Source organism: Elaeis guineensis, chromosome 13, assembly GCF_000442705.2.
Source record: "Elaeis guineensis isolate ETL-2024a chromosome 13, EG11, whole genome shotgun sequence".
Classification (NCBI taxonomy): domain Eukaryota; kingdom Viridiplantae; phylum Streptophyta; class Magnoliopsida; order Arecales; family Arecaceae; genus Elaeis; species Elaeis guineensis.
In genome coordinates, this window is record NC_026005.2 from 21,488,088 (window position 1) to 21,502,255 (window position 14,168).

The 14,168-nt window shown below is 36.1% G+C and overlaps 1 protein-coding gene across 1 annotated transcript; it reads right to left on the bottom strand.

Annotated features, from left to right (window-relative positions):
* Positions 1–357: 357 nt before the first annotated feature.
* On the bottom strand, positions 358–2,154 carry LOC140853114 (uncharacterized). Its single transcript, XM_073247211.1, has 2 exons — positions 1,351–2,154; positions 358–375 (listed from the first exon to the last, which is right to left on the bottom strand). The coding sequence occupies exons 1-2, from the start codon at positions 2,152–2,154 to the stop codon at positions 358–360; spliced, it is 822 nt and encodes a 273-aa protein (XP_073103312.1).
* Positions 2,155–14,168: the final 12,014 nt, after the last annotated feature.

Below are 14,168 nucleotides of genomic sequence, written 5' to 3' on the forward strand. Positions count from 1 at the left end.
GAAAAACCTTTTTCATTAGAGACTTTTCGATAAAATTTAGTGAAAATATGAAAAGTTTCATTTTTATGAGCCAAAAAGAAAACCCAAGTAAAACGAGAGTAATCATCTATTATTACAAATCCATATCATTTTCCTCCTAGACTAGTGGTTCTAGTTGGTCCAAACAAATCCATATGTAAGAGCTCTAAAGGTCTAGAAGTTGAAACAGTGTTTTTGGATTTAAATGATACTCTAGTTTGTTTACCTAATTGGCATGCATCACAAATTCTATCCTTTTCAAAATTCAGTTTTGGCAAACCGAGAACTAAATCCTTTTTAATTAATTTTGAAAGAGAATGCATGCTAATATGTGCAAGTCTATGATGCCACAGCCAACTAGTCTCATTTATTTTAGCATTTAAGGAAACTAGGCATTGCATGTCTAATTTTGTTAAATCATTCAAGTCTACCATATAAACATTGCCATGCCTATGTCCTATAAATTTAATGCCATCGTTAATAGGACTCGTCACAATGCAAACAGATGATTCAAAACTTACTTTATACCCTTTATCACAGAATTGACTAATGCTAAGTAAGTTATGCTTTAAACCTTTAACTAATAAAATATTCTCAATGTATTTGGAGGGAGTGATACCAATGATACCTATCCCGATGATCTTTCCTTTGCCATTATCTCCAAAGGTGACCATCCCTCCATCCTTAGCATCAAGCGTGATGAATTGTGATTCATCACCAGTCATGTGTCTCGAGCATCCGCAGTCAAGAAACCATTTTCTGTTTCCTTCTTGGGATGCTAGACACACCTGCAAGCAAAGGTCACGTTTCTGTCTTAGGTACCCAAGCTTTCTTGGGTCCTTTCAGGTTAGTCAGAATGGTTCCTTTTGGAACCCATATTTTCTTTGTGTTTGCATATTTGTTAATAAGACATGTGTATGATTTATGTCCTATTCTTCCATATTTAAAACAAGTAATATTTATAGACTTGTTACTTGAATAATTTACATAAATATCCTTCAGAAATTTTTGTTTCTTCAGGGGTTTATAACCAAGTCCAGCCGTATCATATATAGCTTTCTGATTTTCAAGGATCATATTTAGTTTGTTTGAACTTAAGGTGAACTTATCTACTATAGATTTCAGCTTGTTCATTTCATCCTTTAAGTTTTGATTTTCTTGAATCAAGGTGAATTTTTCAATTGAAAGATTTTCAGCTTATTTCACTAAGGACTGATTTTCCAATTTCAACTCTTTGTTTTTCTTCCCTAGTTTCTTTAATTCATTAATTGAATCATAGAATGCTTCATGCAATTCTTCAAAAGTAAATTTACTAGTGGATTCAGAAGTTACCTCATTTTCATGTGCCATCAGGCACAGGTTGGCTTGTTCTGTTGAGGTTTCCTCGTCGGAGCTTGAGTCATCACTCGCACTCCAGGTTGCCATCATTGCCTTCTTTTTGAACTTCTTTGGACCTTTCTTCAATTGTGGACATTTGGATCTGAAATGTCCTGGCTTCTTGCACTCGTAGCATATAGGGGGTTGATCTTTCTCCTTTTCTTTGCTTTGATCCCCTTTTGTGAATTTCTTTCTCATCCCCTGTTTTTTTTTTCTTAGAAACTTCTTAAATTTTCGGGTGATGAGAGCCATCTCTTCATCCTGATCTTCATCTTCAGAGTCATCCATTTCATAATCAGGCGAAGTTGTGGATTTGAGGGCAATGGTTCTTTTCTTTTTGACTTCATCCTCTTGATGTTGCTTCATGCTAAGTTCATGAGTCATCAAGGATCCAAGAAGCTCTTCTAGAGGTAGAGTGTTCAAGTCCTTTGCTTCTTGGATGGCAGTCATCTTGGCTTCCCAAGTTCTTGGCAGTGACCTGAGAATCTTCCTTACAAGTTCACTGTTAGTATAAGATTTGCCAAGACTCTTTAAACCATTGATTATATCAGTAAAATGAGTAAACATAGCAGTTATGGACTCATCATGCTCTATTTTGAACAATTCATATTTATGTACAAGCATGTTTATTTTAGACTCTTTTACTTGATTTGTTCCCTCATGGGTGACTTCTAACCTATCCCATATTTCTTTAGCAGATGCACAAGTAGAAATGCGATTGAATTCACTAGCATCTAGTGCACAATAAAGAACATTCATGGCTTTGGCATTTAATTGTGCCAATTTCTTGTCAACCTCATCCCATTCTTTCTCGGGTTTGGTTGATTCCTCACAATCTATAATCTTGGTGGGTGTGTGAGGACCATTCACTATGATACTCCACATATCATAGTCGAGTGCTTGTATGAAAATCTTCATCCGAGCTTTCCAATAGGTGTAATTAGACCCATTGAAAAGTGGAGGTCGGTTTGTTGATTGCCCCTCGACTAGAGAAGTACCAACATGGGTTGCCATAGATCTTTGGCTCTTTGATTATTAGATCAAAGAAGGGCTAGAGCACCGGCTCTGATACCACTTGTTGTCCAGCTATGCAACCCAAGAGGGGGGGGGTGAATTGGGTTTCTAAAAATTTAAGCCCAACTGATTACTTGTGAAGAACAAAACAAAGACTTTAATTCAATATTAATTACTTAAAGCAGGAATGCAAGAATATAATAAAGAAATAAAGTGAAGAGATAAAGCACACCACAAACACAAGGATTTATAGTGGTTCGGTGCTAACCTTGCACCTACATCCACTCCCCAAGATCCTACTTGAGAATTTCAATCCACTATCCTTTGTATTCAACCTGAATACAAAACGTTGGAAACTCCGACACTAGCTATCCCAAGCTAGATCACTTGTTTCTCGGGTACAAGTAAACCCAAAACACTCCGATTTCAGGTTCGGATCAACCTTTCCTTGTTTTGGAAATCCTCCAAAAACAAGAACAAAAACTCACAAAGAGTTAGAAAATTTAGAGCACAAATACAATAACAGCTCCTTAAATGAGCGAATATAACAATAAAAGCTTTACTCAAATGAAGAACCCCTTTTTTGGATTTTCTCAAAGTGGATGAACGCTTGAATGCTTGAGAAGAGGTTGATTGTTGATTGAAGATCTCTTGAAAGCTTTGAAACGATCTCTAGATCAAGATTGAAACAATAGGCGTGAAGAATTCTCTCCTTGAAAGCTCTTGCTTTTCTCTTTCACACTCTCTCTGGTATATTGTGGATCCTCTCTTTTTTTTTTTGGATTTTTTGTTGATCTCAGGCTTTTTCTTGTAAATTTTGGATCCTCTCTTCTGTTCTTCTCCTTTTTTGATTTCACGTTTGATCCGCTATTTAATCTGCAATTTCTTTCACCATTTAAAGCATTTTGTAGCATTAGAAGCAAGAGAAAACAATTTAGGTAGATAAAGAGCCGTTAGAGGATTTTTAGGAAGCATAAAAGGCAATTAAAACGGGCAAAAAAATAGCCGTTGCTGATATTTCCCGTCGCAGGGGTCGACTCATGAGTCGACTCATGCTTCAGGGGTTGACTCATGAGTCGACCTCTGTTGCAAAAATCAGAGAATGCGTTTCTGGAAATTCTTGGCTCAAATTAGCAGGGGTCGACTCATGAGTCGACTCATGCCTTGTGGGTCAACTCATGGGTCGACTCACAGGTCGTGCCAAGCCAGAAAACTAGCGTGCCAAGGAGAATTTTTGCGTGCCAATCAGCTCACAGTGCCATGAGTTGACTCATGAGTCGACTCATGCACTTCAAACCTTCATAACTTCAAAAATATAAGTCCAAACACAATGAAATTTTTACCAATAGATTTCAAATCATTTGTTCTACCAAATGGTGCTATCAAATCAGGATTTTAGTGAAATTACGATTTTGCCCTTGAAGAGCATAAGGACTTTTTCATTTTAAAATATTTGTATCCCTTCAATTTGCTTTGTAATCATCAAAATCAATCTAGGAGCAACACATCTGATGCAGCAATATACTCTGCCTCGCATACTGAATCAGCCACAGTGTGCTGCTTGAAACTCTTCCAGCAAACAGCCCCACCATTAAGGGTAAAAATAAATTCTGACACACTCTTGCTGTCATCGTGATCAGACTAGAAAGTAGAGTCTGTAAACCTTATAAGTCTCAAGTCCGATTCACCATATACAAGCCACTGGTCCTTAGTATTTCTTAAATACTTCAGGATGGTTTTAACAACCTTCCAGTGATTCTTCCCTGGATTAGATTGGTATCTACTCACTACCCCAAGTGAGTATGCCACATCTGGTCGTGTACATGTCATGGCATACATGATAGATCCAACTGTCGAAGCATATAAAATCCTACCCATACGCTCTCTCTCTTGAGGTATTGTCGGACAATCCCTTTTCGAGAGAGAAATTCCAAGACCTATCGGTAGATAACATTTCTTGAAATTCTCCATGCTGAACCTTTTTAGCATGGTATCAATGTACGTGGACTGGGATAAGCCAAGTAACCTTTTGGATCTATCCCTATAGATCCTCATCCCTAGGATGTAGGAAGCTTCTCCCAGATCCTTCATGGAGAACTGTGACGATAACCAAATCTTTATTCCCTATAATGCAGGAACATCATTCTCGATTAAGAGAATGTCATCCACATACAATACAAGAAATACTACTACTGGACCATTAGCCCACTTATAAATGCAGGGCTCTTCTCCATTCTTAACGAAGCCATACGTTTGGATCATCCTATCAAAACGTATGTTCCAACTCCGAGATGCCTGTTTAAGTCCATAAATGTATCTTTGTAGCTTACATACCTTAGACTCATCTGTGGATGTGAACCCTTCAGGTTGTATCATATACACCTCTTCGTCCAGCTCTCCATTTAGGAAAGCTGTCTTCACATCCATCTGCCAGATTTCATAGTCTAGATGGGCAGCTATCGCAAGCATAATCCGAATGGATTTGAGCATTGCCATAGGAGAAAATATCTCGTCATAGTGTATTCCATAACGTTGACGATATCCCTTGGTAACCAGATGGGCTTTATAGGTCTCCACCTTCCCGTCTGTGCCCCTCTTCCTCTTGAAGACCCACTTACACCCTATGGGTTTCACTCCTTCGGGTGAGTCAACCAATGTCCACACATCGTTGACCTTCATGGACTCTATTTCAGATTTCAAGGCCTCTAGCCATTTCTCAGAGTCAGGTCTCTGCATTGCATCCATGTAGGTGATCGGATCCTCATCATTTTCATCAAGTTTGACAGGATCGCCATCCTGGACCAAGAAACCATAGTATCTGTCCGGTTGATGTGGTACTCTACCAGACCGCCTTAATGGTGCATAATCAATGGGCTCCGGATCTGATCTAATCAAATTCGGTTCAGGTTCAGTAACATGTGTCGGATTTTTCACCTGTCGAACTTCATCAAGTTCGACCTTAGAGGCAACAGTTCCTTTACTAAGGAACTCTTTTTCTAAAAAGATTGCCTTAAGGCTGACAAACACCTTTTGCTCATCAGCAAGGTAGAAATAATACCCTTTGGTCTCTTTTGGGTACCCTATAAAATTACACTTGTCAGACCTAGGTCCAAGCTTGTCTGTAATTAAACGTTTAACATAAGCCGGACACCCCCAAACCCTAAGGTGCGAGAGTACTGGCTTACGTCCTATCCATATCTCATATGGCATTTTAGCTACAGACTTACTCGGAACTCTATTTAGAAGGTAACAAGCCGATTCGAGCGTATATCCCCAGAGGAAGATCGGCAGACCAGCAAACCCTATCATGGATCGAACCATGTCCAATAAGGTTCGATTCCTCCTTTCAGACACACCATTATGCTGTGGTGTTCCAAGAGGAGTCCACTAAGAGAGAATCCCATTCTCCTCTAGATACGTCAGAAACTCATTGGAAAGGTATTCACCTCCTCGATCAGATCGAAGAATTTTAATACACTTTTCGGTTTATTTTTCTACCTCATTTCGGAATAGTTTGAACATTTCAAATGACTCTGACTTATGTTTCATTAAGTAGACATACCCATACCTCGATAGGTCGTCTGTGAAGGTTATGAAGTAGAAATATCCATCTCTTGCACTTGAGCTCATAGGTCCACATACATCAGAATATACCAGACCCAAGAGTTCACTGGCTCGCTCACCTTTTTCAGTAAAAGGTGACTTGGTCATCTTTCCAAGAAGACAAGACTCACAGGTTGGAAGTGATTCACAATCATCAAGTTCAAAAATTCCTTCTTGAGCCAACCTGTTTATCCTGTTCTTATTGATATGACCTAGCCTACAGTGCCAAAGGTAGACATCTGACACATTATCTATTCTAGGATGTTTACCGAAGTTTTGAACCACATTAACAGACTGTGATAGTAAGTAAATTCTATTATTTAATTGTCCAACAAACATTGTAACACCATTCAAAATGATATTGCAAATATTTCTTTTTATTAAAAAATCATAACCGTACATGGCCAAAAGGCCTACAGAAATAATATTTAATAAAAAGCTTGGACAATAGTGACATTCACTCAAAATTACATTACGAGAATTGATTACAAGACTCATGATTCCTAAAGCTAGAACTGGAACTTTGCTTCCATCTCCAACGTTCAAGAATCTCTCGCCTTCATCAAATCTTCTACTGACCTGTAGACCCTGCATCGAATTACAAATATGATAAGGACTTTCGGTATCCAATACCCAGGCAGTAGTATCACAAATGAAAAAGTTGCAAGGAGTTATCATATAATTACCTTGCTTCTTCTTCGGCTTATTTGGGTCCAGGGAGGTAATGTATTGAGGACAGTTCCTCTTCCAATGCCCCTGCTTCTTGCAAAAGAAGTACTCCGCCTGGCTCTGGTCGGGCTTGCGCTTCTTGGTCTGACCCTGTGCAACCATCCCAGCATGAGGCTGCACCTTCTTGTTCTTCTTGTTCTTGTTCTTCTTCCCCTTCCCAAAGGGTCGACGACGAGAAGAAGACCCTCCCACTACATTCACTGACTCCTTATGGAGCTAGTGATCCTTCTCAAAGTTCTGCAGCAACCCCAACAACCCGTGGTAGTTTACTGCAGGCTTTGTCATTCGAAAATGAGTAAGGAATGGGAGGAAGGACTTGGGCAAGGAACTAAAGATCGCATCCTTACCGAGCTGCTCGTGCAGAGGAAAACCCAATTTGCTTAGGCGCTCAATCATCTCGATCATATACAGTACATGATCAGTGACTGAGACCCCATCCCTCATCCAAGCATTGAAAATGGCACAACTAGTTTTGTGCCTTTCAACATCGTCAGGCGTGCCAAAAGAGTCGTTCAACATTTGAAGCATCTCCTGTGGCTGGGCGTTCTCAAACCTGCGGCTGAACTCATCATTCATTGCTGCCAGCATAATACATCAGACGGTAGTGCGGTCATTGAGCCACTTCTGGTAAGTATCTCGGATCGCCTTACTAGCGTTCGGAGCTGACTCCTCAGGTGCTGGATCCGTTACTACATAAAAGATCCGCTCATGCTCAAGGATGATTTTCAATTTTCGATACCAGCTATCGAAATTAGGTCCCATGAGCTTGTCATTATCTAATAATGACCGGAGCGACAAGGTAATGGCCATAGCTGTATAAAGAAAAATCAGACCTCTATTAGTACATAAATTAGTACTAAAGACTTGAACTTTAGTCTAAAATTTTTTCCAATATTTTTATGAACCGGTAGCCTCAACCTCCAATTCGAGGAATTACTTTAATTCGTTAATGGGTACTGGAATCCACACAGACTACACACGAGCCCAACTTTGGTTGGTCAATCCATGTGCATCTATGGGTAGGTTCTTAACCAGTTGTTTCTCTAAACAACTTCTAGTAATTGATTTTGCCCTAGAACCTAATCAGTAGGCTTTGGCCTCCACTGAAAAGATCTGATTAGGTCCAACCATTAACATGACTTAATTTGGTGAATCAGACCAATAAATGATCAGGCCCGACTTTGGCCGGCCAACCTAACCACCATCAGAAAGACTCAACCAAATTATCATATTATGAATGATAATTCCATTAGCCAATGAGCACCAAGCCTTTGGGCCTCCAATGATCATTGAACTAATGGACTCATTATCACTCACTTAATGGGAGGCATTGACTTAGTTATCATTATAACTTAATCATTTTAGGGACCTAATAATTTTTGAAGATTTTATTAAAGGATAGTAGAGAAGAAATCATCCAGCCAATTTCAATCCTCCCACTGACTTCACCAAGTCAGATTAAAAAGGATTTAATTAAAGCTGACATTAGGAGCACCTAAATCAGTCACACTGATTTACCTAATGACATGGGTGAGCTCTAATTACCAAGTGATCTAATCAAAATCTAACTTACCAGATTGGCCAGGTAAGTGAGATCAGTGGTGAAAATTTGCCATTAACTCGTCAATGATCGAATCAATGCGAGTAGCTCCCGCTTAAGAACCACTGGTCAAAACTGCCGAACTTACCTTAGACACCAACCGGTTCATTAGTTTTAATTTTGATCAACTTAGTAAATAGAGCTCCACCGCATAGCCATGAATTAAGTCCATCTTGGTCTAGTTAAAGACATGGACCCATTCAACTACAACTATTGAAGTTGAGTCTAGAGTATTCTTGACCTAATCTAATTCAATTTTTGATTAGATTTGACCAATTACTCCATTTAGTCCATTTTTTAAGCTAACCTTAGGTCTAACCCAATTATGGACCTAATTCATCTAATCCATTGACCCACAAGTTTATGCAATTATCTTAGGTCTTAATTCACAATTCTAGACCTACTAGACAACACTTAATTCTTTTAATTAAGTACTTGGGCTGATGGGTCAGGGTTTGGCATTTCGAAAATAATTTTTAAATTTTGAAAGATTTTATTTTTTTGTTCACCAAATGTGTTGACTCATTTCATAAACGGGTCAGCACATTTCATAAACAGCAATCCTATTGCTCATTTCATAACAAAAAATAACTTAAAATAAATCATAAATTTTCTTTTAGATCTAATCTAACACATTCATGATAAATTTTATAATTAAATTCTTTCGCTGCTTCATCGACATGGGATATAATTGCATCGGCACCCCTACCACCATAGGAGACCCCATCGAATGGGAAGAGAGGACCTTTAAACCCTACTTTTCTCCTGTGATCGGATGGCCATGGCAACCAACCCAATTAGATTACTTGCTACTTGGATCAAGTATATCTAAATATATCAATTTTAAAATTTAAATTTTGAATTTCAAATTTCAAATTTTAAATTTTAAATTTCAAATTTGAGATTTCAATCAAATTTCAAATTTCGAATTTCCAATCTTTGAATTTTAAATTTTTGAATTTTGAATTTCAAATTTCAAATTTTGAATTTCAAATTTTAAATTTAAAATTTTAAACAAATTTCTAATTTTAAATTTTAAATTTTAAATTTCAAAATTCAAATTTCAAAATTTAAATTTTAAATTTTAAATTTCAAATTTGAAACTTCTAACAAATTTCAAATTTTGAATTTTGAATTTCAAATTTAAAATTTTAAATTTCAAATTTAAACTTATAGATTACACCATAATCTACGCATGCATATGTATATCATATTCTAGAACCATGCTCTGATACCATTTGTAGCAAAAATTCAATGCAGGGGCAAAATGATAATTTTAAATTTTTTTTAAAATTACTATTTTACAACAAAATTATTAATTAATCTCATTAATTAATATTAATTAACCCTACACTAGGATCTAAATATGATACAACAGCATGCATTTAAATTTAAAATTCAAATTTAAAACAGTAAACTTTTTACTGTACTGTGTTCAGAACACATCACCTTTTGCGGATAGTCGATCACCGCAATCTGATCACCGTCGGGGGGCTCTGATCGTCACGTCGCAGCCACACTAGTGTTTGGCCTCTGCGGATCGTCCACATGAAGCTCCCGTCTGTCGGCTCCTCACGAATGCTAGTTCGTGATTTCACCCTTTTGATGGCTGATGTTGATCGAAATTGACTAAGCCCAACCCCTGATCAAATCAGGGACCAAACCATCTCGACGATTAGGTCAACTCTTAACCTAATCAGGTCAAACCCAACTGAATCCAATTCAATTGGACTTGATCCAAAGATAATTACTCAATCAAATTGAATTAATTAGCGATCAAATCACTTATAAAATCTCTCATAATTATTGAGTCCAAATCCGATGGGCAATCGGGTATCAAAGTCCATCAATATGAAACCTTGATCGAAGAATTCAAATTTCAAATTCAAAATTTGAAATTTAAAATTTTGACCCCGGTACCCAAAATGTGTGGAACTCATGATCAGAGAATCCTAATTCTCAATCATAGAGTCCCAGACACATAAGACTCATAATCAGCCATCAGATCAGAAAGGAACCTCTAATGTGTGTGACCCTGCAGGTTTGAACCTAAGCCGGTAGCACAGGAACCAATTCCTATACTAATCGAAGTGACCATCTAGCAATGGTACCTGAAGTTCGGATAAGTTGAATAGTTGCAATCGCAACACTCAGAACCTACGTGAATATGGTTACTGTATAATTCATCCCTTTTGACCCCTGTGTTTAGGATGACTCAAGGTTAAACTGTCAACCCTGATTAGATCATCCGAGTCGTGTTCAACTCAAACAGTCCTGTGACTCCTCACTAGGACTACCCAGGCCAAAGTTTTGCTAAATTGAAATATGACTGTACACAGCTCCTAAACTGGAGTGGTCAATCCCATCTTGACACACGCACCAACAAGTCAAGTACTTGACTACACCCAGCAGCCTTCAGTCACTGAATTAGAAATTCAGGTAGTCCAGTGCCTAAGTGCAGTGAGTTGCTTGCAAGTCACCGTGACGGTCTCAGGTCGGAGGGACATTTATACCCATATCCCATCGGAGCAAATCTTGACAGCAGAAATAGCTCCAGAGTCGGTCACATTCAGTGCAGATATACCATTACATCTCATCTGTATGCCATACCAGTGTCTCCACACTCCTTGGTTATGAGGACAACCAACCCATATGGCACACAATGACCTATGCTCGATAAACGTTGTCATCCTTGGTAGCAACATATCATTTGGTCGCTAACAGGTTTAAGGACTAAGCGACAAATCCTCCTTTGTCGAGTCTAAATAGTCCTAAGGACTTCACCACAACATAGGAGTTCATTAGAAGATGAAATATTTGTGATGAAAAAATATCAAAATAACTTTTATTTATTTATAATTCATGTACTAATACAAAAGGAGCACAACCGTCAACAGGCTGACGATTGGTTTTGGGACACTATTCCCAACAATATGAAAAAGCCTCCCTCATTATTCCTCTCTCATTGTTGATCTTAAGATTCATGTGATGGTCATCCAAATCTTTTCATATCAGATATCTTTTTAGTCCATTTTATTTTCATTTCTTTTTAATGAATTACTGATCAAATTCGTACAAGTGGAAAAAAAAATTGAGAAAGGAGAAGATGAAGAGCGTGAACTTTGCTTCACATCAAATTAGTGAAAAAATAGATGAAGAAAAGGTATACCCAAATGCAAAAAGAAAAAAAAAAGTATTTATTATGGCATTAGGTGAAGCTATGAATAAAGTTATCAACTGCTTTTTCTATGAAAGAAATGGACACTTAAAAAAACTGCATGAAGTATAAAAAATGACTGTAAAAAAAAAAATATCCTTTACTCTTTTATATATTTTGAATCTAATTTAGTAAGTATTACTAATTCTATTTGGTATATTGACTCTAGTATATTTATATACATTGCTAACAACTTATAGAACTTTCTATTAAGAAGATCTCTGACTGAAAGTGAATGATTTATTCTCATTAGAAATCAAGTATGTTCACTCATTAAAATAGTTAGATGCTACAAGATAGTCTATAAAGCTAGTAGAGGATGGGATCTTGGAATTATTAAACTTCATTAATTTTATGATATGTATTGACTGCATAAAAACAAAAGCAAACATACACATCCAAGAATGATACAAAGATGATTAAGGAAACTTTAAAAATCATGCACACTATTGTATACCAACATTTTTCCGATATCTAATAGATGAAAAATATTTCATTATATTTATTGATAACTATATATATCTATACCTTATATTTATTAAAACTAATGTATTTGAGGCCTTTAAGAAATTTGAAGCAGAGGTAGAGAGATAATTAGGAATAGCGATAAAGTAGTTAGATCTGACAGAGATGGTGAGTACTATGGTAGATATATAGAGATGAGATAATAACTAGGACCATTAGCAAAATTCTTAAAGGAACATAGTATTGTATTTTGTTACATAACATCAAAGCACATGAGGTCTAAATAAAAGTAGTTAAAAGAAGAAATATGATGCTTAAAAAAATAGTTCGGACTATAATAAGTTATTCTTCTCTATCTATTTACTTGTGATGTGAGACTGTAAAGATAACTATGTATATATTGAATAAGATTCCTACTAAGATAGTTCAAAAGACTCCTTATGAGTTATGGACAGAAAATCTATTTTGGAATATATACGTATATGAAATTATCTAGCTCAGCCAAAGTTTTTAATCCATAAGAAAAGTGTTTGATCTCAGAACGATCATTGATTTTTTGTTGATCATTCGGAGAGCTTAAAAGAGTAGATTTTTATTGTCCATCGCATAAATTATATACGATAGAAACTAATAAAGCTAGATTCCTATAGAATAACATATTTAGTGAGAGTAGAGGACCTTGGGATATTGTCTTTGAGGAAATACTAAGCTTGTAAAATAGATTGAAGTAATGATTTCTATAATTGTTCCTCAAGATAACATGGAGAGATCATCATTTCATCAAGTTTCATCCCATGAGATTTTTATTATCAAATAAGTAACTGTCTAACCACCGTCACAAACGGATCAAGAGACAGCTCTCTAGAGATCTATTAGAATAAGAAAATCTGCTATACTTCTCGATCATATAGTGTATCTAACTCATATAGATGAAAAAGATATGATCTTGAGATGTTCTTATAAAACATAAAAGGTGAGAATTCTTTATAATGGTTGGATGCCATAAAAAGAAGAGTCGGATTCTATGGATAACAACCATGTTTGAGAATAAGTTGATCTACCTGAAGGATGCGATAAATAGGTTACAAAAGGATCTATATGACCAAAAAGTATCCCAAAGAAAAGGTCAAACTATATAAAGCTAGGCTTATGACAAAAAAAAATTACACAAAAGGAGAGCATTGACTTTAAAAAGACCTATTCCCTTATTTCTTTAAAAGATTCTTTTAGGATTATCATAGTCTTAGGAGCTCATTTTTGATTTAAAGCTACATGGATGGATATAAGAACGATCTTCCTTACGAGTGATGTAGAGGAAGAGGTCTACTTGAAATAATCTAAGGATTTTTATGATCAATGGACAAAAGCACATGAATTGTAGATTAAAAAAAATTTAATAATGGACTTAAACAGATTTCTACACAATGATATCTCAAATTTAATGAGATAATCACGTTCTTTGGGTCTAAAGATAAATAATATTGATTAATGTGATCCTCAAAGGTCAATGAGAGTAAGTTCATAATTTTGGTATTATGTAGATAATTAATATTCTATTTGTCTTTAATAATTTTGGTTCACTTGAGGAAATCGAACAATTTCTATTCTAAGATTTGAAAATAAAAGATATGGGTGAAGCCGCTTATATTATCGATATTAAAATCATAAAGATAGATCCTTAGGGTTACTTAGATTATCTTAAAGGATTAATATCTCTATAGTACAAAATTTAAGATGAAAAAAAATTTCTTTGAATATGCTCATATTATAAAAGATGATAAATTTAATAAAGCTCAATATCCAAGAATTAAGATAAATATAGAGGGAATAAGGTTCATAATCTATGCATCTTATTTTGAGAGTCTATGTGCATGTTTATATGGGTCCATTCATTTCTTATGCTGCATCAATGCTTGGATATTATTAACATGATTTAGGAATAAAATATAGAAAAGCTGCAAAGAAAGTCATACATTATCTATATGGTATAAAAATTTATATGCTCACATACAGACGGTCTGATCATCATACAGTAATAGGCTATTAAGATTCACACTTGCTGGATGTAATAATAATAGCAAGTCTATTATTGGTATATCTTCCTACTTATAGGAGGTACTATATAATGGATGTATGTAAAATAAG

Bases quoted from the DNA above. Each gene is read 5' to 3' on its own strand.
- LOC140853114 (XM_073247211.1), bottom strand. From the start codon at position 2,154: ATGAATGTTCTTTATTGTGCACTAGATGCTAGTGAATTCAATCGCATT.